The sequence below is a fragment of the Manacus vitellinus genome, unplaced genomic scaffold, assembly GCF_001715985.3.
Source record: "Manacus vitellinus isolate BGI_N305 unplaced genomic scaffold, ASM171598v3 scaffold_8_pilon, whole genome shotgun sequence".
Classification (NCBI taxonomy): Eukaryota; Metazoa; Chordata; class Aves; order Passeriformes; family Pipridae; genus Manacus; species Manacus vitellinus.
The window spans coordinates 6,535,482-6,562,353 of NW_021940864.1; the positions used below are offsets into that span (position 1 = coordinate 6,535,482).

The 26,872-nt window shown below is 41.6% G+C and overlaps 2 protein-coding genes across 2 annotated transcripts in view; both read left to right on the forward strand.

Moving 5' to 3' along the window:
- The window catches only part of EPRS (glutamyl-prolyl-tRNA synthetase), a 36,660-nt gene extending 35,626 nt beyond the window's left edge, over positions 1 to 1,034 (forward strand). Inside the window, exons 32-33 of the mRNA XM_029965138.1 lie at positions 318 to 382; positions 662 to 1,034. Of these exons, the coding sequence (XP_029820998.1) occupies positions 318 to 382; positions 662 to 812 (216 nt within the window). The 3' untranslated portion in view covers positions 813 to 1,034. The remainder of the gene's footprint in view (positions 1 to 317; positions 383 to 661) is intronic.
- Positions 1,035 to 5,651: 4,617 nt separating this feature from the next.
- Positions 5,652 to 26,812, forward strand: SLC30A10 (solute carrier family 30 member 10). Its single transcript, XM_029965128.1, has 4 exons — positions 5,652 to 6,096; positions 20,707 to 20,790; positions 24,301 to 24,537; positions 25,290 to 26,812. The coding sequence occupies exons 1-4, from the start codon at positions 5,652 to 5,654 to the stop codon at positions 25,754 to 25,756; spliced, it is 1,233 nt and encodes a 410-aa protein (XP_029820988.1). The 3' UTR covers positions 25,757 to 26,812.
- Positions 26,813 to 26,872: the final 60 nt, after the last annotated feature.

The window sequence follows — 26,872 nt, forward strand, 5'->3', positions numbered from 1 at the left end:
AATGGAACATTTCAGGGGAAAACTGTTTATACTTTCCTCAGAAGGAAGATGTATTGGGTAAAAAAAAAATCGATTTAAATTTAAATGCTACTTTGGGTTTGTGTATGTTTTTCCATGCTGCACTAGGAGGGATGACTGTGCTTATCTATTTCTCTGATGAAAAAGAGCTATTAAAATTTAGTTGTAACAATTGGAACTTTTCCCAATTTGAGTGTATATGAGATCTGATGGTTTAGGAATCTTCCAGAGACAAAGATGATTTTTTTTTAGATGTATAACTGTTGGGGTTTTTTTCTCCCCTCCTCTCTTCCCTTCAGATTGTACAAATCCCTTTTTGTGGGGAAGTTGAATGCGAGGATTGGATCAAGAAGACCACTGCCAGGTAAAATATAACTAAGTGTAACTGAACTGGAAAGTATCTACCAAGATCAAAATCAGGATGTTTTGATTATAAAACAGGAATGCAAAGTGCCTCTGGGTGTAACACATACAGTTCTCGGCTTTGACTGTTACTTTCCTGCATAATTCAATATGTTTACTTCCCTTGGTTCTGGAACTTTCAAATTAATTACTGTGATTTTAAGATTTTATGTATAATACACCTTATTGCACCTTTATTTTTTAATAAAAGCATTTATTTATGAATATACTTATATTTCAGGGATCAAGATCTTGAGCCTGGTGCCCCTTCCATGGGAGCAAAAAGCCTCTGCATACCTTTCCAGCCTCTCCGTGAACTCCAGCGTGGAGAAAGATGTGTGTGCAGCAAAAACCCTGCCAAGTTTTACACCCTATTTGGTCGTAGTTACTAAATTATTAGTGAAAGAACCTTCCTCTTAATCTGTGAATTGAACTTTTTTTAATAAGACTGAAATAGCCCCTTAAACTTTAATCGGTTTTGTGACTTTTTACATAATTCAAAGACAAAGCCATAAACCATAACCCCCCACCCCAATTGTCAATCTTAGGCTAGCAGTAATTCACAGACTTTTCTGTAAACATCTCTAATAATAAACATGTATTGTGAGCTGTAATATGCTGTGGTGGTTTTTGCTGTGTTGCTCGGGGGGGGAGGAATAGGTACCCTTTGCTCATGTCTTTTTTCTGTTTTGGTACATGTGTTTTTTTGTGCATTGAGAAAATTCCTGAAGGATTGGAGAGAATGTCATAAACACTACAATTCAGTTTAGCATGCTACATCTACTTTATCGAGAAAACATCTCCTTTTAATTTTGCCTTTAAATCTTTCAATTTTCAGTAGAGACTTGCTGCTAACCTGTAGGCATGGTAAATACTACCCTTTTTGCAAACTCCCTCTGGAGTCAGTTGTTTCAAGGAATATTTTCATAGAAACATAGAATGGTTTGGGTTGGAAGGGACCTTAAAAATCATCTAGTTCTAGCCCACCTGCCCTGGGTGGGGACACCTTCCATTAGACCAGGTTACTCAGAACCCCATCCAGCCTGGTCTTGAACACCTCTGGGAATGGGGAGTCCAGAACTTCTCTGGGCAACCCGTTCCAGTGCCTCACCACCTTCATAGTAAAGAATTTTTTCCTAATATCTAATCTGAACCTACCCTATTTCAGTTTAAAGCCATTCCCTCTTGTCCTATCACTACCTGCTCATGTAAAATGTCCCTCTCCAGCTTTGTTGTAGGCTCCCTTGGGGTACTGAAAGATACTTTGAGGTCTATCTGCAGACTTGTCTTCTCCAAGCTGAAAAACCCCAATTCTCTCAGCCTGTCCTCACAGGAGAGGTACTCCAGCCCTCTGAGCATTTTTGTGGCCTTCTCTGGACTCTCTCCAGCAGGTCCATGTCTGTCTTGTGTTGGGGACCCCAGAGCTGGATGCAGTACTTCAGGTGGGATCTTGCAAGAGCAGATGTAGAGGGGAGAATCACCTCCCAAATTTTCACCCCATTGTAAAACAAGTTTGAAAGGCTTTCTTAGATTAAATGCCACATTGTTAGCAAGATGCAGGTGGATGCCATTTCTTCCGGATATTTTGCAAAGCCTATTTCTCTTATTTTATAAACTGGCCTTTATAGCTGTCTGAGAGTGACACTGCAATGAGTAATGCAAAGGCAGAGGTAATGCAAAGGGAGAGATTTTCCGTGCTAAATATTTTAGGCTGTGGTTGTATCTACAGCATATCTCATAAAATTTTTTTTTGCTTTTCCTGTACTTGCTAAGTGTTGCTTTAGCAGAGGAGGCTGGATGTCACAGAGTTATGAAATTATTTTAAAAATAACATTGCTTCCACTTTGGGCACAAGATTGGCTTTAAAAAAAAAAAAGATATTCCTGGCACAAAATAACTTTTGGAAGACATATGCATAATATATTAGGTTTTTTTCTCCTATATGGTTTTAAGGCTGTCTATATAAACCCCTTTCCCTGAAAATTGTTGAGTAAAAACCTGGCAATTAAAAAGTTGGACTAGTAAGATCCTCCCCCAACTCTTACTGGGACAATACTCGGTGGCTACCTGTTCCAAACCCCTACTTTTATGTAGTAGCCATAGACTGAAGCATACAGGAGACTTACAGAATGCTGTTCCCAGATCTTCACCCCCCTCTGCTTTTCAAAAGCATGCAAAATATTTGCTTTTGCCCGGATTCCTGTGGTCAGCCTTCCTGGTTGAAATTTTGAATATTAAATTTGAACCAGTGGCCTGTCCAGTTTAGGATCATGCACCTTGTGATAATACCCCATTTTTCCCACAGAAAAGTACAAAAATGGTTAAATATTTCAGATCAGCTTGATCAGAGTGCTTGAATACTTAGAAATTCTCTGTAATATTCCTTGTGTGATGGTTAGTCTTGAAGAGTTTGCTTCAGTTGCGTCTTAAAATCAGTGCATGCATTCATCTTTGGTTTCAGTTGACAAACCAGAGGAGTGGCCCTAAAGGGCTATTCTATTCTGGTGGAGGTCTCTTCTGGGATGCTGCCTCTAATGCTGGCTGGGATTGTACTTGAGAAAGAGGGTGAATAGTAACACCAGTGATGTTTTCACAGCCTGAAATGATGGGTAAGAGTAGCCTTTAGAGCGATTGCCATGGCAGCTCTCTAGTGCTGGGGAAGGGGAAAGGCAGCAACCCTCAGCTTCAATGTCTGCAGGTGTAAGAGACAGGAGTGTGCCAAGATTTTTTGACAGAGCAAACCAGATTTCTAAGAGTAGATGGGCTCTTTCAACTCCCACTGAAACGCTCTAGAACACCCATATTTTTAAAATGAGTGGAAGCTGTTAAAGCTCAGAACAAAAGAAAGGCAAAACTAAATGCAACCTCTAACAGTGCTGCAGCCTTATCAGTTTGAACAAACAACCAACCTTCAACCAGTTGATCAAATTCATGAGTAAACATGTTGACACACTGTTCTTAGAAATTAGTTGCTCTGAACCTACAGATGGGTTGGTTTGAAGCCAGAGATTTCACGGAAGGCCAGCCTTTGCTTTTTCTTTTGTTTTTCCCTTACTTTTCCCAGACACGTTTCTTCCTGGCCATAGTAAGTGCCTGGAATGTGGATGACTCAAGTGCAGATCTCCCTGTGATTATCTTCCACAGGGAGGCTAATGTTTGCCTGGGAGAGATAATGTTCATGTCAAGTATCCTTTCAACAAAAGCACAATCTGAGCTATCTGTGAAGCATTATAGAAAAAAACTTTCAGACTCTTAATAGATTGTCTGTTAGAAAAATAGGTGTATGAATTGGAATAATACACCACTGTTGATTAAATAATACTGCTTTATGTTAATAATTGAATTGCAAATTTCGTGATGTTCCTTAGTTCTTGTATGTTGATAAATTTGGGTTGAATAGTAAGGGGGAATGTAAGGGAACTGCCTTAACATGGTGCTAGCAGCTCCTTATTAAAAAATAAAGCACAGGTGAGCAAAGGAAGTGCTTCATTTAGCTCTTGTTTTGGTAATCTCAACCTTGTGTAAGGCAGGAATTTTGAGACCTCTGAACTTTGACCTTTGACTGTTCCCATTGAAAGGAGAATAACTTGAAAAAAAATTCTCACTTTTCATGCTCTGTAGTTAAGATAATAAAATAAATAATTAAACATCACTTTAATACAAGAAGGAAAAAACTACCATAGAAATAGCTGGAATAGAAGTAGTAACACAGGTGGGACACAATGAAGAGGAAGAGGAGTAGATACCAGTTTTCAATTTTATAATTAGTTCTACTAATTCACCCTTCCAGGGTTAATAATGGTGTTCTTAAAGTGAAGGGGAGGGAAACCTCCAAGTTGCAGCTGCAGTGTGTAGGTAGACAAATGACTAAATATTAAAAAATTACATGTATTGACAGTCAAGGCTTCTAACAAACTGGACTTGAAACATAAATATTTTGGCAGTTGAAACCTTGTGAGCAAAAATCCAGATGAAAATTGGGGGTGGGTGTTTGAATTTTTAATGTAAAGTTAATTCACCTTGGGAAGTCTGAGGTCAGCAGGGACAGTTGGTTAGCTCAGGTTATCAGTATTATTATCTTATCTCTCCAGGGCTGTACTGCATGTAATTTTCTTCCGTTTTGACTGTGTATATATGTACAAAGATGGGCATTTTAAACAAAAAACTGGAGCACAAGCTTTTCAGGAAGGCACGTGGTCTTATGGCCCATATTGCCTAGTGTGCTACAGATTTTCTTTGCCGCAGTTTCTGAGTGTGTGTTAACTATCGGGAGCTCAAGAGGCACTACAATGAGGGACAAAAAATGTTACTGCTTCAGGATATTACTCTGTTCCAGAAATGGCACAAAGTACAAGCAAGGACTTCAGCAGCTCTTATTTCCTCCTTAATTTCTGGCTGTGCTTTCCCCAACTCTGACTTTTCCGTGCAAGCCTATGAGGCTTACTTTGGGATTTTGAGATAGACAGGGTTTTCTAAATGGGAAATAAACAATGTGGTTTATTGTTAAGCCTCAGCTTCCATGTGTACTGGCTGTTTGTTTAGCAAATAGCCTCCAAATTTTCTCCATTTCCATGGGCAATGTTAAAACATGACAAAAGAACAAGAAGTTGAATAGTTGTTGTACTAGGTTGCTAAAATGAAAGATGAATTCAGTTGTCTTTGAAGCTTGCTTTATGTATGACATCTTCAGTGATTCTCACAGGTTTAGCATGTTCTTACAAATAATGTCCACTCAACATGGATTTAAAATGTCTTCTTACATAGGTATGTAGTAAGATTTTTTTCAGTATTAAAATTACTGCCAACAGAGATGGCAGAAACAAACATGAGAGGAGAGTTTTGTGCAAAAGAGAGGCCTTGTCTAACCACTTAAAATTCTGAGCCACCTTCTTATGCTCTCGGCCTTATTCTTTTTTTAGTACACTGCCACTGAGTAGAGTAGCAAATGTTGGTGCTCCCAGTAGTCTCCCTTGGCTTATTTTTGGTTTTGTAGGAAAAAAAGCCTCCTGAGGGTGGAACACCTGCAGGACTGGAGCCCTCAGGCTGCCTTCACATGACAAATCTTGCTAAACTGCCCTTTAAACTGATTTATTGCTTTACTGCTTCCTATAAAAGTGGCTCCCACATGTGAGCAGCACTGACAGATAAAGGGCAGAATCACAGGCAGTGAGTTGCTCCTCACGCAGCTCTGTCTTGCTGAACCTGGGAGTGAGGGGAAGAGAGCAGCAGAAATGGGCCGCTACTCGGGCCGGAGCATGAGGCTCATCGCCATGTGTGTGCTGAGCCTTGTCATTTTTGCTGTTGAGATCTCCGTAGCCTACGTGGGCAATTCTCTTTCCTTAGCCTCAGATGCCTTTACTGTTCTCTCTCACCTGATCTCCATGATCATCGGTTTGTTCGGCGTCAGGTTCAGCCGCATCAAGTGGCACAAGGCCAGCACCTTCGGCTTCAGCCGAGCAGACGTGCTGGGAGCTTTTGGCAACTCTGTTTTTGCCACTGCTCTGATGTTCAGCGTCTTCGTTGAGGCTATCAAGAGGTTTATCAATCCTCAGAAGACGGAGAAAGTACTGCTCGTCCTCATTATCGGGGTTTCAGGTCTGCTCCTCAATGTGTTAAACTACGTTATCTTCATGGACTGCTGTTATTGTCGTGCTCCCCGCGGAGACACTGAAACAGGTAAATAGCCTCATGCGGTTGCTCAGCGTTCCCAGCCCTCTACAGTTCTGCTTAATGACTCTTTTTAAAAAGACTGTTTACTGCTTCTCTGAGATGGGCATGTAAAACATAGTTTTCTTCACTCTTTTGTTAGTGAGGGTAGTGGATTTTGTGCCTGAACCCATGCATGTTTCCAGTTACCACCATATGTGTTTATCAGTAAGTAACGTGCAAGCAGTGTATGTATTGTCTTTCTAAAGTGTACAGTGATCTGCAGGAGAAATTTTCTCCCTAATCCACTGTCTGGCTAAGCAAGGGACAAAGCATACTGCCACCCTGAGGAGATACTTGTAAATACCTAATCCTGAAATATCAGTCATCCAGAGTCTCCACTCTCAATATTTTAGTAATTCTGCTATAAATTTTGTCAAAGATGTGGTTATCTTTGAGCAGTGTTCACAGTTTGCATGAGATAAGAGAATAGGTAAGGGCAAGAGAAGAGTCTCAGCCTTCCTTGGTTTGGGAATATGTTGTGAGACTATCTGGATGCTGACTGAAAAAACGGAGCTGAAGTGTTCTTTGCTGATGTTTGTTAACCTGCGCTTGGGAAAGCATGCAGAGGAAAAACAGGTTCTCTGCTACAGAAATCTTTTACAGAAGGTTCTGTTCAATGCACAGAGGTTTGGCCTTTTAGTTTATTTGTCCTAGCATAGGAATTTAAAATTTCTTCATTTGGGAGGAGAGATGGGGACTGTTTTTCTCATTCCCGCAGCAGCTATTTCACTTTCTTTGATGCATGATACATGCGAGTTCTTTTTCTCTCTCTGTATGTTTTTATATACACATACAAACATATTTCTTAAGAATAGTAATATTTCAGTTGAGATAGGAGCCAGATATTTGCAAAGTGTTACCTGGATGTGCTGTAGGGAAAGCTGAGAGACCCCACCTGAAAAAGCAGCTTCTGTTATATGCTGTTATATATTGCTTTAGCTGAGGTGAGGTAAGTCCTATGTTTGACTTCCAGGTTTTGGAATTAGAAATTAAAAAACTGATAGTTTATATTTTAGTGTTTAATGTGTTTTGTTTTAGGTCTTGAATTGGAAAATGTTTCTGTTCATTATTAAAGGTATCTGCAGATCATATTGAAGCTTTAACTTTCCTGGTGTATAGCATTAAACCCAGATGCATAACTGATATTGGTGCCTGTGTGTTTAGATGCCCAACTGTTTAACATTTGAGCTACTCTTAGACTAAATCTGTGGCGATATGTAGTTAGCTGAGGGATTTAATAGGCTTTTGTGTTGGGAACTGTCAGCAATTCCTGAAAAAGTCTTTGTTTATGGTGACTTCTTGGAAGACAGCTTCTGAAACTGTGCTTCTAGGAACACATCAGCACTTATAAGGAAATTAACTGAAATTAATGGCAACTGTGCAGCTAAATGATGTTCTCCCTGAATTTCCAGGATCCTACTCCTAATAAATCTCTGGGACAACACAGCCATCCCTCTCTGTCCAATAGACTTTTGTCCAAATACCTGGTAATTCCACTTTGCTTTCAACTGAATTTAAGTTGCATGAACCAAGGATGAATTTCGTACCATCCCATAAATATAGTGTGTAGATTAGCTGGTGGTTTTACCTCTCTGTTTCTGGTATGGTGAAAATTCCCTGCTTGCAGTAGTGCCTACAGGTAAGATAATGCCATTTTATACTGTAGAGGGAATGCTCTTTTCTTCTGGACTTAATTTTGTAATTCCCACTTTGGTAAAATTTCACATTTATTTCCTCTAATTCTCTCTGTATTCAACCTGAGTAGGATTTTTATTACTTTTCTTTCAGAAGAAATGTTATTCCCCAAATAGTGTACTCTGAAAAGTATACTCACATGCTCTACATATATATTATGTATTAAAAAACGTGGGAAAAAAGGGATTCCATATCTCTCTTGTCATCATATGTATGAGGAAAATATGCTCTTTGCTGGAGATGGAAGTCAAGGCAAATTTTCTAGTGCATCAGCAGCAGAAATTCAAGCAGATGGGCATGGTTTCTGAATCCTGCTGATGCAGTCCAGCTGTCCATGGGCAGTACCTTTAGTGACACCTGAGGAGTCTCCTCACATGGTTCACTGATAGGTAAAGATTTTTAGAGTAGCCCTCTACCTCCCAGGCTTTCTAGGGAAAGGGGACAATTGCCTTCATATCTCTGTTCCCCATGTAGGAATAGATTTAAACAGCCCTCTCTTCTGTTGTATGTGATTGTCTGAAAAACACAAAGCAAAAAAGAAAGAGTGGTTCAGTTGTCCAGTGCTGTACTGTGGGTGCTGAGGGCAGCTGGAGCATCTAAATCCACTGAAACAAATTCTTCCTCCTGTATTAATGCCACAATTAATCACCACAGCCAACAGTTCATCTCATTTCTCTGTTGCATGGTCTGCCATCAGGGATGGAAAATTAGCTGGTGGGTTTCCTGGATGCTGCTGACAGCAGTGGCAGAGTGAGATGTGCCTACAACGAGCCTTGGTAGTCAGGTCTGGACACTGAGTGAGGTGTTTACAGGTGCCAACCCAGCTCTCCATCCTTTTCCCTTGTTCCACATCTGTACTCCTCATTTAACTCATTGCAACATCCACACCTCAGGGGCTCATCTTAGTACAAATATTCTTGTTAAGTAAGTTTTTCCAAGTTGCCATCTCTGCTTACCCAGACAGAGCCAATTCCCTCCTCCACCCATTGACTAGGCTTGTTTTTCCTCTCATCCCTTACTCTTCTGTCCCTCACCCTTCTCTTTTTTCTGGTTCTTGCTACCCTTTTCCTCTGTGTCCTACAGTGTCCTACTACCTAAGTCTTCATCTGCTGCCATTCCCTTTTGTCTCTCTCTCTGTTGTGCAAATTCCTGTCTGTCCCCTCTGCCAGCTGTAAGCACCTGTGTCTTCCCACCTGATTGAATTAAGGTCTCTCTGTCCTGTAGGTCAATCTTTGCACTTGATTCAGACAAGTGTAGTTCCCCACACTATGTTAGGACTAGGAGGAGAGGTCAGCAAGAGCACAGGGAGGACGTGCCCCTGTTCTTTCTTTTGATGCTGACCCAGAGCAAGTTACTACAGGTATAACAATATTTCTACTGTCTCTAAAGGAACTGCTGTGTAGAGGTACTTGAGCCAGCTGGGCCATCCATGGCAGAGGCCATCATAGACTAGTTGTGCTTTGACTTGAAATCCTGGATATACTTGTAAAAACAGGGAAAAATTAAAGCTTCCCCAGGAAACTTTTCCTAGGAGTTAAAATTCACAAAAGATTTTTCTTGCTGCTGGAAATGACAGAGCAACTTTAGCCAGAGTTTTCTGACAATTTCGAAATCTTGTATCTTATGCAGAAAGTTTTGGCACAAAGGTGAAGAATATGGCAAAGTAATTAGCAGCTGAAAAAAAATTATGCTCTTATAATAAATACCAGACAATTTTAATACTGGCCATGCCCTTCATAGTTAGTCGTAAAAATACAGAAGCCTGTTTTACTGCACACAGTGATCCAATTACTCTTGTTCATGTAGGTCAGTGTAACTGTCTCTTCTACTCATTTATACACAGTTTTAAACTGTTAGAGGGATCGCAGTTTGGAAAGCACCGCGTTAGTCTGATTATAATAATTCTCTGTTGTTTGTCTTGAGAAAATTAATAAAGATTTAACATGAACAAAACATTTGTTCTGTCGTTTTGTGATCTGTACAGGGAGGTGGGGGGAAGTAGGAAATAAAAATGTCACCCAGCCCAACCCATCTGACACTAAACCATCCATAAAATGTCCGTGACCTGAGAGAAACAGCTCTCATCTTCTCATGAGGGACCTCGTGGTCTTTGCACAGCTCACAATTCAGTAAATAAAACACGTTCTGTGTTAGCAGCCAAGTGGCTTGCTTTTATGTTCCCTTTTGTACAATTTAGTGGGTATGTGTGTGAGCTTTTTGCGTGGTAACACTGCTGGATCTTGGTTCTCCTATCTCAGTGTGCACCAGCAGCCTGCCTCTCAGATAAGAGGTGGCATGTAAGCTAGCAGCCACTTAAATGCAGAACACACCTTCTTTCTCCTTCTGGACCTACGCAGAGTGGGTTTGTTTATTCTGAGGCTTGCTGTGAGGCGTATCTTTTTTTTCCCAGGCTTTTGTAATTAGGAGAGATTTTGGGGTATACATGTGTGAATGAAGAGAGGCACTAGCCTTAAATGCCTAGGTGACTTGGGAAGGCTGCATTGAAGTTATATTCTGAACTAGATTTTCACAGCTGTTGTCGCAAACATGCTGATCCCAGGGGAAGTGAGGACATTTATAGGCCAAAATAAGTGGATAAATGGCTGCTTAACCTGCATCTTAATGCCATAGAGCTTCCCAGTGGAGACCTAGTGAGCTAAAGTGTGCAGGTATCAAAAAGCAATTTTAAATGTAGTGGTGCTCTCCAGTTGAACAGACCCAACAACCTATAGTGCAGATGGCAAAAATGGTCTGGGAATTAGAGTTCCAGAATAGAGGGTTTCAGTTTCTGAGGTTGTCAGTGTGATCATTAAGTTCACTCACATTTAAGAAGAAAAAAATAAGTTCCCTGATTGGAACAGGTTTGTCTTTCAAGTGCACTGCTGAAAGGGTGACAGACTTTGCCACTCTGATGACCCAGAGGCCTTTGTAAGGAATGAGAAGGAACACCTGTAATCTGGCCTACTGTGTTTTTCACACCTGAAAAACCTAAAAGCATATCCTCAAGATCAGCATTACTCTGTGCTGCCTCTCTTCTGAGTCTATCTTCACCAGATTGATACTATTTTTCCCTGAAAGCACTAGCTCTTCAGTAAACTCTTCATGTCAATTCATCCTCTGACTGCATTCATACAGATGACTGTCAAATGTGCAGCACCAGAGTTTACCAAGAGACAGTTGCTTCACTCACACAGTGCATCCTCATCCTCAGAATTTATGCTGCCTGGGTAGTGCACTGTGACATCCAACTCCTAAATGCTTGACAACATAGTATGCACAAATGAAGGGATGTATGCTTTATGTGTCTATTTCCATAAATCCCAGAGGTGTTAATGTGTTGTCATGTAGGTAACCAAAGCCTACTATAACTAAATATTTAGATTATATGGCTTTGAGTTCTACAGTACTGCTGGATGTAGTCCTCTCAAATTGAGTAAAAAGGCCAAGAGGCACTCTTAAAGTAATTTTAAGTGTTTATCAAATACCTAAGACTGAACACATATTTTCTGAAGGTTTTCTTTAGTTTAATAGTGTGGCAAATAATCCTCACCAAATTTTTCCAAAGCTTTTCTGAGCAGCTACTGAAAAGGCAACTAGGTGTGTGTTAATCTATATTCAGTGAAGCTCTAACACAAAACCTTTAAAAAGACAAGGTAAGAGACTGTGAAAGTTTATTTAGTAACATGCTTCTCTAGATTTTCTTCAGATCTGTTTTGAATGCTCTTAAAAGAAACCTTCAAAGATAATCCAAGGATTAGTTTCCAACGAGAAAGTTTTGCATCAAAGCAAGTAAAAGCAAATGTTTTAGGGCTACTTTTTGGGCAAAATGGAAAATGCAGAATGAAAAAGTTAAATCCATGAGTAAAGCAAGCAAAGCATCCCTGGATGGTTGATGCAAGAGCATAAAGGTAAGGTTAAACCTTCTGAACCTAGATTCCAACAGTACTAGTGCTGCTGAACTTTGGGTATCTGCATTCGCTCTCAACCTTGAACCACTTTCATAGCAAAGGAATAGACAGACTGTCTGTTACATCACAGTATCTGTGGTGAGCTGTAAGGAAATAAAAGGACTGTAAGATAACTGAGTTCAAAGTCATAAACAGTTTCAATACAATCGGATTTTTAAGGTTGACATGTTTTATAAGTTAACTGCAATTGTTTTATTTGGATGGCTGTTCTGCAGATAGTTTGATACAGACACAAGTTTGGTGTCGGATTCAGTCTAGAAATGCTGCCGGAATAGAAAAGGAATTTTTTGCAGTAGGGCTCAATGCAAGTTACAGTGATGAAATCGGTGAGTGGCTTTCTCTTCTTCATGTTCTTTGCAATGTGCTGTGCTACCTCCCAGTAGAAAAAGGTTATATGGAGATTATATATATAAACACATAAATTTATATGAGAAACATAACAGAACTACACTTTTAAAAAAAGTGAATTGTCAAGTATTTGAAATATTTCAGGAAGTATTATCCAGGTGCTAGAGCAGATAATGACTGGATGTGTCTCAAAGTCTGCAAAAATATCCAGTATGCTGGATATGAAGAGCAGGGAATGGTGGTTTAGAACTAAAAAACTGAACAACTATCTTAAAATAGGAAAAAAATATAACAAATATAACAAAACAGGAGACATTCCAGGGTAGAAACTCAATAATCCCACAGGGTCCTAATTTCAGACTGCCCTACCACTGTATTCAAGCCAACTTTAGAAATCCATGAAAAATACATTCTCCGTGTCCAACACTGGTACAATACTTCTCCCCAGGACAGTTTCAGGACTGTCATGAAAAGTCATAGCTGTGATTAAAAATCCAGGGACATTCACCTCTGTACTCTGCCAAGGGCACTGATAAAGCTTTCATCCAGACTGCTGAGGTCTTGCTGGAGAGCTACCTTTTAGGTTTCTGGTCCCTGGATTGAAGCAGACCTGATGATTTCCCAGCTGTGTCACCCTTCAGTGAAACTTCATCTTCCTCTTGCAGGTGTGAGAGGGAGATACAAATAAAATGAGAAAGCAATGAGGAACAAACCACCTGCAAACAGAATACTCTCATACTAACCCCCTTCCACAACAAGGTCTGTTGGTCAGTGTTTATTTTGTGATTCATTTTGTGGTCAAATTTATCTGTAGCAGAAGCCAACCACATGGTTTCCATTTAGATTTCCTATGAATTTGGCCCAGCATTCCTAATTTAGAGAAAAAAACTTCATAGTAGCCTTCAGGGCTGTCACCAGGTCTTCTCGGAATGAAGCTGAAAGGTCCTCTCACAGCCACCCACTGCATTTCAAGCCATGGACTGAATGTCATGTGCCCAGGGTCAGCCTCAGCTTTTTAGTGCAAATGTAATCTTTTCCTCCCTAGTCTTAAGGAGGCATAACTCCTTTATCACATATGGCAACGTGTGGGCGTTGGTTTCTTTCATTCTTTAGTTTCTTCCAGGTCATTTCTGAAATGTCTTTTGTAAGTAATTTTTATGATGGGTCAAAAAGTAATCTCTGTCAGGACTTTGATAAGAAGGATGAAGAGTGATCTCTCTTAATGGTACCGTTTATACTTAGTTCCTTATTTTTGTGATTCTTTTTGCTATTCAAATTCTACAGCAGCACGAGGCTATGAGTGATTTATTTTCATTCAGTAGTAAAAGAAAATTACCATCATTACTGCTGTTACTATTGTCACATCTCATAATTATAGAGATATCCTACTTTCAAGGGCTGGTAATGGCTTCTCTGGAAGGAACTAAATAGATTGTTACCTGTCATCTTGAAAATTAATATCTTAAGGAGGGCATGACACAAGTCTGCAAAACCAAGAGTGGCATAGGGTGAGTAGTCATTGAATGTTTGTCCCATTCTCTGAAACAAGAACAAGAAAACATTAAGTGAAACTAGCAGGATTCAGGTTCAAAACAAGGAGAAAGAGGTGACAGGCTGATATAGTTGGGGCTGTTTAGCCTGGAGAAGAGAAGGTTCCAGAGAGACTTTAAAACACCTTTTCAATACCTAAAAGAGAGCTGGAGAGGGACTTTTTATAAGGCCAAGTAGTGATAGGACAAGGAGTAATGGGTACAAACTGAAAGAGGATATGTTTGTATTAGAGAAATTCTTGACTGTGAGGGTGGTGAGGTACTGGAACAGGTTGCCCAGAGAAGTTGTGGATCCCCCATCCTTGGAAGGGTTCTCAACCAGGTTGGATGGGGCTTTGAGCAACCTGATTTAGTGGAAGATGTCCCTGCTCATGATAGGGGGGTTCCAAACTAAACCATCCTATGATTCTTCACACCATGAGAGTGATGTGGGGAACTTGTTGCCAATTAATGTTGAAGTCTACATCAGCGTGTGAAAGGCTAGACTTGCAGATGAATGAAAAATGCACTGAGGGCTACGAAACATCTAGCTCAGAAACTCATTTGAGCTGAAAATACTTGAAGGATAAAAGAGTATTAAGAGGAAGTATTATATATACTCACCCTGCTTTTACTGTTACCTAAGCATCCCCTTATGGCCAGGTGGGGACAACCTCTTGGCTAGAGGGTCTGACTGCCAATGGCTGGGTGTTAAAAATTGGTACACTGAGTACTTTGAAAGCTTGGCACACAGAGATCTTGAAGGTTATAGGACTGCTTTGCATCTTTGGGATTCAGAAGGAAAGTTGTCTTGTTTGTAATAATTTTATGAGTTCTTAAGAATTTTACCAACTCCTGTTCCTGATTGGGATGAGGAAACTGCAGCTTTTCTAGCGGTATTGTAGCTGAAACTAAAGTTGGCAAATAGTTCAGAAAACTAAGGTCTTGGACAACCTTTTCTGAACCTCTTAAGAGGAACTTCTTCCAACTCAGCATAGTTAGAAACAGAGAGCCTGGGATATTTAGGTTGATTGTTTTGTTTAATAGTATGTAGCTTGTTCAGATAATCTCAGTTCTGGATGAGTAAGTGTAACTGTAACATTATATTGTTGAATGTCTGCAGTCAGTGTATAACACAGAAGGATGCCAAGCACACTGCAAAACAAACATAAACATGGTTCCTTTTTAAAAGGATTTGAGACCAAATCTTCTGATACTGCAAGTGGATTGGTGCAAGCAGAACAGCAGTGCCCAGAAAGGGGGAAGAGCCTGAGTGAAAACACTGTTTACAGGGTTGGTGACTCCAACATGAAGAATTATGACTTTTTTTTGGATTATGTGGAAGAAGATCAAAGTGAAAAATAGCTACAGGGATAACATACACTTTATTCTGAAGATTAACCAAATTTAATTATTCTTGTTATTGAAAACAACAACTTCTTGAATGAGAATGATTACCTTTGATCACTTGACAGTTTTAGGAGTCTTTTGTCCTGAAGTGATTGTGATACCTGGATGAAGAGGGACAGGGAGGCTTGTATGCAGAATGGGGCAAGCAAAAGATTTGACGTCCAAGAGGCTTCTAAGCAGCCATAGTGCAAAGGGAAAAGCCCCTGAATGGATAAAGAACTGAAGATGTCCTGCTTTTGACTGGGATAGTTCATTTTCTTTATAGCAACTGCATTTTGGATTCATATGAGAAGAGTGTTGATAACACATTGCTGTTTTAGTTGTTGCTAAGTGGCGCTTACTCTAAGTCAAGGACTTTCCAGTTTACCATGCTCTGCCAGCAAGGAGAAGCACAAGAAGCTGTGAGGGAGCACAGCCAGGACAGCTGACCCAAACTGACCAGAGATATTCCATACCACAGAGAGTCATGCTCAGTACATATTCTTGGGGGGGTTGGTCAGGACCTGCCAATCACTGGTCTTTTGGGGTTTATTAATCTCTCTTTAAAAAAAACCAAAACAAAACCACACAACAATTATTATTCTTTTTAATAGTATTAGTATTATATATTACTTTGTGTCAATTATTACATTGTTCCTATCTCAACCCATAAGGTTTTTTTCTGATTCTCCTCCCCATCCCTCTGGGGGCAGGGGAGAGTGAGCAAGGAGATGCATGGCACTCAGTTGCCAGCTGGGCTTTAACTATGACAGAAGATGAGAAACAGAAAGCAGGAGAGAATGACCAGTTCCATAAAAACATACGCTAGATATTCAGAAGACAAAAGCGATTCAAATGTGTTACAGCACTGGGAAAGGAGTAAAGGAGGCAGTCAGGACTTTTGCTGTGCCTCTGTATGAATCTATGGCTGCCCTGGGTTTTGAAGACAGTGCAGGTTTGGTTCCCTCATCTCCAAAATGTGTGGATGGGAACTGGAAACAGTTCAGAGATGGACCCATTGCCTAACTCAGCACAAATATTGCTCTGTTTGTGTGTCAGTGTGTGGCTTTCAGACTGATGCTGTATCATAAGAAGCAGATTGAGATGTGTGAGCTTGACAGAAGGAATAAATTGGAGGATTAGCAGATAAAGCTTCAGAGCTGAAGCTCTGAATTTGTACTGCTTCTGACATCTTTAGAGAGTTAGATGTATTTGTGTTCAATGTCAGAGGACTTACCCTTATTTGCTGAAAATAATACTTTTAACACTATTTCTTCAAAATAACTGATATTTTTATGTTTTGAAGTGAGTTCAGGACTATGAGTTGTTTTTTTTTTTTTTTCCCAAAGAGGATTGATGCATATTTTGTGCAGGAGGATTAATGATGTTTCAGCTTATAAGTCAGTATTATCAGTCTTCCTAAAATAAGAACCACTGGAAATTCTTTTCAGTTCTATGCAGGTGCAATGATCTCGGCCTCAGAGAATTGTCTTTTTTTCATTGTAAGTGACGTGCCCTAGGCAGAATTTTCTATCATTAATTATAGTAAAGAAGATATAGACCATCATTTAAAAATTTATATCTGATTATTTGACTTCCTATAACTCATATTTTTCTTCTCTTTGTTCCACCTTTGTCATACTCTTTTTCATTTGGCACAACCATTAAAAATCTCTTATCTTGTTGGCTGTAATTATAGATCTGAAATGTGTGTTGATGTAAGTTACTCTATCTGTTTCTATGACTATGTTTATCTTTATGGTAAGGTTCATTTCAATACACTTATTTTTATGCATTTTTTAGTTTGAATATTGCAGGGTATTGAATGTGTGAAAGGCATGCACAAAGATCTCTTGTTAACTGGGAGTTGTGTGTATTAATTCCTTGGAGGGGTAATTATCCTCTGAATGGCTACTCAAACCCACTCAAGAGGTTAAGATACATCTTGCGTTCTGTGCAAGACAGGCTTTGGTTGTGTGCACAGAATTAGGTGAAATGGAGAGGTCTCATTCAAAAGGTGTATTCAAGCAACTGCTCAAACTCAATTAATAGCAGTAACAATGCAATAGCTTCAGAGTTAGAAAAAAGAGGAAATTCCTGAAGTCTTTAAGGAAAGGAGGTCCCAGCTGACTGGGGCAATATCAAACTGGCAACCTGTCATTAGTGGGGTTCTGCAGGGCTCTGTCTTGGGCCCTGTGCTCTTCAACATCTTCAACAATGACTTGGAACCAGGATTGGAAGGAATACTAAACAAGTTTGCAGACGACACAAAACTGGGAGGAGCTGTTGATGCCCTCCAAGGCAGGGAGGCCAGATTCTGCACCTGGGATGGGGAATGAGATGCTGGAAAACAGTGCATTGGAAAGGGACGTGGGGGTCCTGGTCGATGGCAAGTTGAATATGAGTCAGCAGTGCCCTGGCAGCCAGGAGGACCAACTCTGTCCTGGGGGGTATCAGGCAAAGCATTGCCAGCTGGTTGAGGGAGGTCTCTGTCCTGCTCTGCTCTGCACTGGGGCAGCCTCACCTTGAATATTGTGGCAGTTTTGGACACCCAGCATAAGAAAGATATTAAGCCCTTAGAGAGTGTCCAAAGGAGGGCAACAAAGATGGTGAAGGGCCTTGAGGGGAAGCCATACGAGGAGTGGCTGAGGTCACTTGATCTGTTCTGCCTGGAGAAGAGGAGACTGAGGGGAGACCTCATTGCAGTTAAAACTTCCTCGTGAGGGGAAGACGAGGGACAGGCACTGATCCCTTCTCTCTGGTGACCAGTGACAGCACCCAAGGGAATGGCCTGAAGTTGTGTCAGGGCAGGTTTAGGTTGTATATTAGAAAAACGTTCTTCCCCCAGAGGGTGGTTGGGCACTGGAACAGGCTCCCCCGGGCAGTGGTCACAGCACCAAGCCTGTCAGAGTTCAATAAGCATTTGGACCATATTCTCAGGCACATGGTGTGACTCTTGAGGATGGTGCTGTGCAGGGCTAAGAGCTGGACTTGGAGGTTCTTGTGGGTCCCTTCCAACTCAGTATATTCTGTGTGATTCTGTGAATTTCTGTTTGCAGAGCCTTTGGTAGGTGGGACAATATAGTGTTCCCTGGCCTTGCTGGTTTATAATCTGATAGTGATGGGTGCTTTGTCAAGTGGTAAAACGTGGGATGTGATGCATAAGTATGAATTGCAGCTGCTGAAGTCATACTTCTGCACTGGTGTGCCTCAGGCATAGCTGAAATACTCCAAACTCTCCCAGGATACCATTTTAAGGACATAATTTTCTTTAGGTCTTATGTATTCTATGTATCTATTTATTATTTTTGGATCCAGTTCTCCTATTGAGCACTCCATAGTTGAGGATGACTTAATTTCCCATCACCTCCTTTGATTATTCAGTTGTTCCCATCAACCTTGAAATGCTGTATTAGTAGTCCAGGTCTGTCCCTTTCTATTTGCAAGCAGGGCTGTCACTTTCTCAAGAACTGTTTTAACAACGACAAGAAAAAATCTAAATCTAATACAAATACAAGATAGAGGTTTACTTGCTTATTATGGTTCTTGTAGACTATCCTGTAGGTTAATAAATGCATGAAATTATTTTTCTCATAGGTAGATGATAAATTTTTGCACAATAAGGAGCTATTTTCATAGAATCATAGAACGACTGGAAGGGTAGGAAGGGACCTTGAAGATCATCTAGTCCCAACCCCTTGCCATGTGCAGGGACACCTTCCGCTAGAACAGGTTGCTCAAGACCTTATCCAATCTGGCCTTGAACACTGACAGGGTTGGGGCATCCACAACCTCTCTGAGCAACCTATTCCAGCATCTCACCACCTTCCCAGTAAACAATTTCTTCCTAATACTTAACCTAAATTTCCCATCTTTCAATTTGTACGCATTACTCCTGGTCCTATTACTACAGTTCCTGACAAAGGGTCCCTCTCTCGCTTCCCTTTGTAGGCCCCTTCAGGTACTGGAAGGTTGCTGTGAGGTCTCCAGACAACCTCTCATTCTCCAGGCTGAACAGCCTCAACTTTCTCAGCTTGTCTTTGTAGGGGAGGTGCTCCAGTCCCCTAATCAACTTGGTGGCCCACCTGAGGACTTGCTCCAACAGTTCCATGTCCTTCTTATGTTGCGGGCACCAGAACTGAACACACTACTGCAGGTGGGGTCTCAAAAGAGCAGAAGGGGAGAATCACCTCCTTCAATCTTCTGGCCACGCTCCTTTTGATGCAACCCAGGACTCGACTGGGTTTTTGACACACCTTTTTAAAGGCTGGTGGCCGGAAATGAGCTGGCTCAGTAGATGGCACTCTGTCCTTTGATTTGGCACTGAAGCCACCAATAAAGCACCAAAGGAGCGTAATTATTGGATCCGTCACTGGGACTTCACCGTCTCTGGATGGTGGGAGCGCAGGCAGGGCAGCACTGAGTGACTTTGCCCACCCGACAGGGCCCTTCGCCAGTCACCGCGCCAGCTCCGCGCCTGCCCGCGGCCCATCTCTTTTTCCTATTTATTCCGTGTTTGGCTGATTTCGTGCCCCCCGCGGCAGCTCCCGAGGCCCGGCGGGGCCGGCGGTGCCGGGGCGGGGCCGTGTGGCGGGGCGGGCCGCGGGCGGGCCGTGGGCGGCGGCGCGGCCGGGGCCGCCCGCACTTATTGCGGGCCGGCGCGGCGGCGATGTCCCGGCGGTAGCGCGGAGCGGGACCGCGCGGGGCAAGAGCCCACCGCCATGGGGCGGTCCTCGGGAAGACGTGCGCTCATTTCGTGCTGGTGCTCACTGTCGCTTCGTTCGTGGCGGAGCTGGTGTCCGGCTACCTGGGCAACTCCATCGCGCTGGTGTCCGACTCCTTCAACATGCTCTCGGACCTCATTTCCCTCTGCGTGGGGCTCTCCACGGGGCGCATCGCCGCGCCGCAGCCGCCGCGGGCCCGCGCCACCTACGGCTACAGCCGCGCCGAGGCGGTGGGAGCCTCAGCAACGCCGTCTTCCTCACCGGCCGTCTGCTTCACCATCCTCGTGGACTCCGTCCTGCGCCTCGCCCGGCCCGAGCCCATCGACGACGCCCAGCTGGTGCTTATCGTCGGCACCCTCGGCCTCGCCGTCAACGTCGTGGGGCTCCTCGTCTTTCAGGACTGGGGCGCCTGCTGCCGCGCCGCCCGCCCCGGCCCCGCCGCCGCCGCCGCCGAGCTCCGGGATGTGCCCGGGGCCACGCCGGAGGGGGGGCGGCTGAAGCAGGTGCCTTTCGGCTGCATCTTCGCCTTTCTCTCGTGTCCCTCACCTCTCCGCATCCCTCACCCCCCGCTTCTGCGTCCTTCCCCATTCCATCCCTGCATCTCGTTTGCCCTCGGGACTCGCCGAGCTGTTGGACCCATCCTCTGGGCCCTTTCAGAACCCCAGAGCCACCCGTGGGCCCTGTGGGGTTTTCACTAAGCTCATTCAGACACCCGCCGCCTCTTTCACCTTGTACTTTACACTGGCCTGCTGGGCGTCTCCGCGGGATGGGGGAAGGAGGCGTTGCTCAGAGGGCTGCATAGGAAATGTTCTGGCTTGGTTGTTTTCTTCTTGTCATCTTTGAAAGAAGTTGGTTTTGAGAAGGTTGATGTTTTTTCTGTTTGTAGAACTTATACACAACACAGCGTTTCTTCTTTGAATGCAGGTGATTCACCAAATGACCAAAAAAGCCCTGAAGGGGGGTCTGAGAAGAAAAAAGAGAAAAAGTCTGAAGCCTTGAACATCAGAGGTATGGCATGGGAATATGCTGCTAATGTTATATTAGCTTAAAACACTTTATGATTTGCATTTCAGATTCCTCCCCCTCCCCTTCCCAAATTATCAGTAAGAAAGGGAGTAAAAGCCCAGGACTCTTCTATGTAATTGGACCTGGTTATCTTCGGCAGAAAGGTTTTGGTTGTATGAGATAGTACATGTAGTAACAAAATAGTGTCATGCCGATTTGTCTCTGAGTGTGCTCACATTTTGATTTTTATTCTTTAGAAGAGTGCAGCCAAACATTTTGGAAAGGATACAAACCCTATTGCACTAAGCTCAAGTCAGTAGAGGCTTTACAGGAAGGTAACGCAGGTAGCTATGAGGAGCATCTTTGAGTGTCACAGCTGTAGTAGGTGAGCAGTTTTCAACTTTAAAATGCTTTTCAGCAGAAAACAGAATTTCTTTTAAATCCCGAGGTTGATAATGTTTTGGTGTCAGCACAAGGAAAAAAGTTCTGCAACTGGTACTGCAGCACCGTGGTTTTCCAGGTCCTTGAACTGTGAACCCATTCCTGGAAAAGTCTGAGACAGGATCAGCCCTCTTACGTTGTAATTTGGCAGGTCTCTGGGAATCTGTGGAGCGAAATACTATAGCTACTTCTAGGAATAAATTACCCATGTGTCACTCCCTGTCTGTGTAGGTGTTTCTATGTATACATGTCTATATAGGTACTCTGAGCAGAGCCAAATGCAGATGTCTTTGAATATATGAAACACTGAGTTTGTCCCCAGGGAAAGGGCTGTCAGAAACCTGACAGGATAGTAGTTCAGGCTTCTTATAGTCATGTATCAACATCTGATATTCCTCCAAGGTTGTGTAAATTTGCGTTGTGTGAATTCTGCTTAAGAGATCGACGTGGCAGTCAGGCACTTGGGTTTGCTGGGGTTTTTTTAGTGTGTGTGTGTGTCTGTCTGTCTACCTGTCTTTCAAAAGTGTTTTCAGAGCTACAGAATGCATCTGTAAGGCAAGATGCTTTGGAAAATCAAACCGTGTGCTAGAGCCACAACACTTGCCTGGATGTCTAGAAATCGGTGTCACTGAATATTATGGCATTATAATGGTAAGATTATTGCAGCAGAATAAGAAAACTTATTCTGGGGATGAGGAGAGAAGGATAAGAAATTGCTTTAGAGAAGGCCTTGCTTGCCTGAACCACAGTGCCTGGGTATAATGATGCTGGAAATTTTCAAAAATGTCTAAAGGATAAGGATATTTTAAAACAGTTATTTTAAAATAGCTGTCATCTTTCATTTTTAAAAAGAGAAATTTTTGTAAGTAATACTTTGATATGTAATTTTTACAAAATCAGTCTTTATTGTCCTTACAAATATTCATTGCTTCTGTAGCCAATGCTACAGATATGTGTCTTTAAAATTCTGATTCAACATTTATGTTTTTCTTTTGAAGTTAGTTACATAGCTATACTTACTTTATAATCACTTGGCAAAAAATTCTTATGTTGTAGAATTGGAGCCTCCCTGAAAAACATGGCTGGACAAAATGGATTGTTAGAGGAATGGCTTCCTTGATTTTAAAAGTGGTAGGAACAGGAATCCACAAATTCTGCCTGACAGGATTAATTATTGCAGTGTGAAATTATTCCTTTTACTTCTTGAGCATATGTAGGGTAATTCAGACTTTCCAACACAAGCTGTTGGAAACTGTGATCTTACCATGCTTAACATACCACTACTAATACTTTATTTAGTAAAAATTAATCTTCATTTCTAGCTTATAATCATAGCTTTTGGGGTTTGATAGGGAAATGGGTTCATTTCTGCCTAGACCCTCATTATTGATGTATTACCAGGGTGTACATATTATTGACATTATTAGTGTAACATAAGCATTTTCCAAATTCTGTATTCTCAGCTAATAATTCCTCAAAATTCTGACATACTTACTTTTTTCTTAACTCAAAAGAAGACTTTCTGAAACATTTTCCTGTTCTTTATAAGCTGTTCTCTTTGGTTAGTTGCCTTGGCAATTGCATCCTGCCTGTCCCTCTTGCTAGTGCAATAGTTGATAGCCCATGCTGAATTGAGATTATTTGTAAATGAAAAGAAAACACTGCAACACTGTTAGGAGGAGTAAAACCCTGTGGAAGTCTGCCAAATGGGGCAGAACATGCCTGACTCTAGCAGAAAGAGTCGGACTCACTAGAAGCTTGTACTTTCTTATCTGACCCAAGTGATTTGGAGGAACTCCAGAGGTTGTTGCCTCACACAAATCAAGGTGTGTGTCCAGAACTGTGAAGAAACAGCAGCACAGGCACAATTCTAGGGCTAATCCAGTATCCAGCATCACTGAAGAGTCCAAACTCTTTGCTGTGTTGTTAATGAGTTTTGGGGGGAGCTTTTTACAGCTTCTCTAGCCCAAAGAAGGGATTAAATGGCAGTGAAACACTTCAAAGTACGTGTCACGGGGATGTTAAAAGGTGATTGTTCGTTTTATTCTCTCATAGGTCTCAAATAAAAAGTATTGACAAAGAAATTAACTTCATATATAGAGAGATTCCCTGAACTAGGCATGGGTTGGAATGAAATCTGAGTCTGAATAGTAAAGACTGACAAAAGTGGAGTGGTTCGAGTAGTGATGGGAAGAGGGAAGTTTATGTAAAGTAATAAAAAGACAAAGAAGAAAAAGAGACTTCTTGGATTTTTGTAACTTCATAGCAAGAAAACTACTTTGGTCATTGTAGTTTAAAGGGCAGCTAAACTTGTGCTACTTAAGAGCCTGTTTTGTCTTTGCCTTTTGTGTCTTTGCCTTTTGTGCAAAACAGTATTTAAAGATGTAAAAAGAGGCACCTAGCATTCCTCTCCATTTAGAGTAGTCCAGGCACATACTAAACCATGTGACTGATCTCAAACCAGAGTCTGATTTTTGCTGAGTCTGAGTAGTGTTGGTGCACCAGATTTAATATGACTGGTAATCAAGCTTGTTCTGAAAACTGGAGTTTGAGGGTATTCAAAGCCACAAGGCTGGACTTAGATTTTGCTCAGGTAGTTTTTTAGATTTCAGGAGTGTCATAGAAACTGATGGGGGAGAATAACTGTTACTGGGGGTTATCTGTGGCTCTCTCAGCTTCCAGGGTAGAACTGATAGATTTAGTCATCAATTTTTAATTGAGATTTAATGTGCCAGGATCTCTTAAAAATTTGCAGGCATTGAAGCAAACACATTTTACGTTATCATGGCATTGCAGTTGGACAGAAGTTGCTGGCATACCCTACATGTTTAATAAGGCATCCTACTTAAATAGCTATGCTTCAGATTTAGTGTTTCCCTTGCTGTTTTTTCCTGAAAGTGGTTACTGAAAACTTTGGTTATGATATTAATGCCTGGAATTTTTCATTCTTCATGTCAACTAGAACATACTTGAAAAATGCAGGAGTATTTCCCCCCTACCCCCTAAAAAGCCCAAAACAAAGCAAAGAAACCAAAACCACCCCACTAATGGAAATTGTGCCATTTGTTTCAGGTGTTCTTTTGCATGTTATGGGAGATGCACTTGGATCTGTGGTCGTGGTAGTTACTGCTACTATCTTCTATGTACGTCCTCTGGGGGATGCTGCGTGTAATTGGCAGTGCTACATTGATCCAAGCTTGACAATAGTTATGGTGATCATCATCTTGTCTTCTGCATTCCCACTTATCAAGGAGACCTCAACTATTTTGTTGCAGATGGTCCCCAAAGGTGTTAATATACAAGCACTGAGTAAGTCAAATTTGTTGTTGAAATGCTGTTAATTTTAATGATATATTTCAATGCATATGTTATTTGTGGAATGACAGGTTTGGATTATTTACTCATAATAGCTCCAAATGCTCAAGAACTGTGAGAAATAGTCACATGCCTGTGTCCTAGCAACATGACTCAAATCTCTCTGGATTAGTTAAAGCATGCATTTTGAGAATGTGGTACTCCAACAATACATCAAAAATACCAGGTCTTGAGCTGTTAATGCTTTGTATGGGTTGTTTGTGAAAGAAATGACATTGAGTTACAATATTTCCCAACCCTGTAGTGGCTTCTTCCTAAAGGCTTCCAAAACAGCTTAGAAATTTCCATTAAGGTTGGTTTATTTTGTAACTCTAAGGTGCTGTTCACGCTGGTCAATTGTGGGGTAGCACTAGGTACTTCTGAAATTCCATCATGCTCAGGATGGAAAGAAAGCAGAAGATATGGGGTCTTGATGGAGGAATTGGTGCTCTAACATTTCTTGTATGAACAGTTGGTAAATAGTAAATTGCCTGAGGAAAGGGTGAACCCAAAAGGAGAGGTGGCCTGTTCATGCAGTCATCTGGAGGCTGAACTGAAGGCAGCTGGGAGTAAACATGTTTTATCAAGTATGTCTCTTCTAAAATGATAGTTTGGATACTGCTGCTTTTGGATGGGGTGCCAAATGGGACAGTGGATAATTAGCCAGTACACCAAAGCCTCTAATACCTTTTTCTTATGTCTTCCAGCTGACAGACTAGCTCGTGTACCAGGAGTTAGCAGCCTTCATGAGGTACATGTCTGGGAGCTTGCAAGTGGGAAGAATATTGCCACTCTTCATGTCAAGTGCCAAACCCCTGCCAATTACCAAGACGCTGCTTACAAAATACGGGAGATTTTCCATGAAGCAGGGGTCCATTCTGTGACCATCCAGCCAGAGTATGTTGATCACAAGACCTCCCAGCTACTGTGCAGCTCGCCCTGCATCTCAAAAGCTTGTGACCCTCAGCTGTGCTGCAGTCAGAGGGAGCTCCCCCGGGCTAAAGCTAATGGCTACTCAGAGAAAAACAACAGTTACATTTCTGCAGGGCACAAAGACAATGGTTCAAGTAAAAGTGACATTGAAATCCCAATCGAAGACCCGGCAGCAGAGGACAGCCTGAAAAATTGTGACATTTCTGATGACAAATCACAGGCGAGCAGTACACGGTTTTAGGCAGCTCCCTCTGGTCTGCATCATGTTTTCACAGAACAAACGTATCATGCCTGTGAATGGGGTCACTGGTGGTTGTAGCTGAAGTTGGTGTGGCAAAAAGATTTCTGTGCTTTAGCTGTAAACCAAAATACACCTAAAAGCCCCTTGTATCTGAAATAAGGATTAAGATTTCCACCAAGGCTGTTGCATTCATCTAAGATTTTTCTGATACAGCCTTACCCAGTTTGCCACCAAAATAAGGATGAATTCCTGTTCTTAGAGTGGATGGGGTGTATTGCTCGCTGTCTGCACTGATGTTTGCAGTTCATGGCCAGTGGCACTGGGAATGAAACTCTGTCCTTTCCTGCTGAAGTGAGCTGTTTCTTGAAAGCCTTGTGTCCAGATAATGATTGTACTGGGCTGAAGTACTGTATATTTATGAAGAACTTCAGTAAAGATGCTTTGCTGGTCCTTAAACCCCATTTTTTCATGTTTTACAATAACACTTGTGCTCCTGGCCAGTGGGGTTTGTGAATGAAATTAAGAGTGTCTAAGGGGAAGCACTCAGGAATTTTGACTTGCATTGTTTTCTTGATTGACTCCTGTATTTAGGGACAGAGCAGAAGCTGGTCTTGCTTCTCTAATAGTAATACTGGAGTCCCAGCCTAATTACAGATGAGTGTGCTTGTGAATAGACTGCTTATCATGAAAGCAAATAAATACCTACTGATGTTGTCTGCACTGATTCTAGCAAATGGAAATGTAGGCAGTCATCCAATTAACTTTTATCTTGTTCACCATTATGATTGTACAACTCAGTCTTTTTAAATATTTTTTTCCTTCTGACAACAGAAGTTCTAAGAACCATGGTCTTACTTTATCACTGTGTGGGATGATTGCATTATCTTTAACACTGAGTGTCTGTTGTTATTCATGCTGAATAAATAAGCTAATGTGTTTGTTATAAACAGTTAAAATTCTGCAATTCTATTATTAAGACATAATTTATTAATTAAGACATAATTGTATTAATTAAGGAAGTACCTTTAAGTCTTGTGTGCAGTATTATCACTTAGAGGGAGCTTTAAAAAAAAATTAAACCAGGGAATTGTTCCTAGTTTAGTCTTAATTATTTCT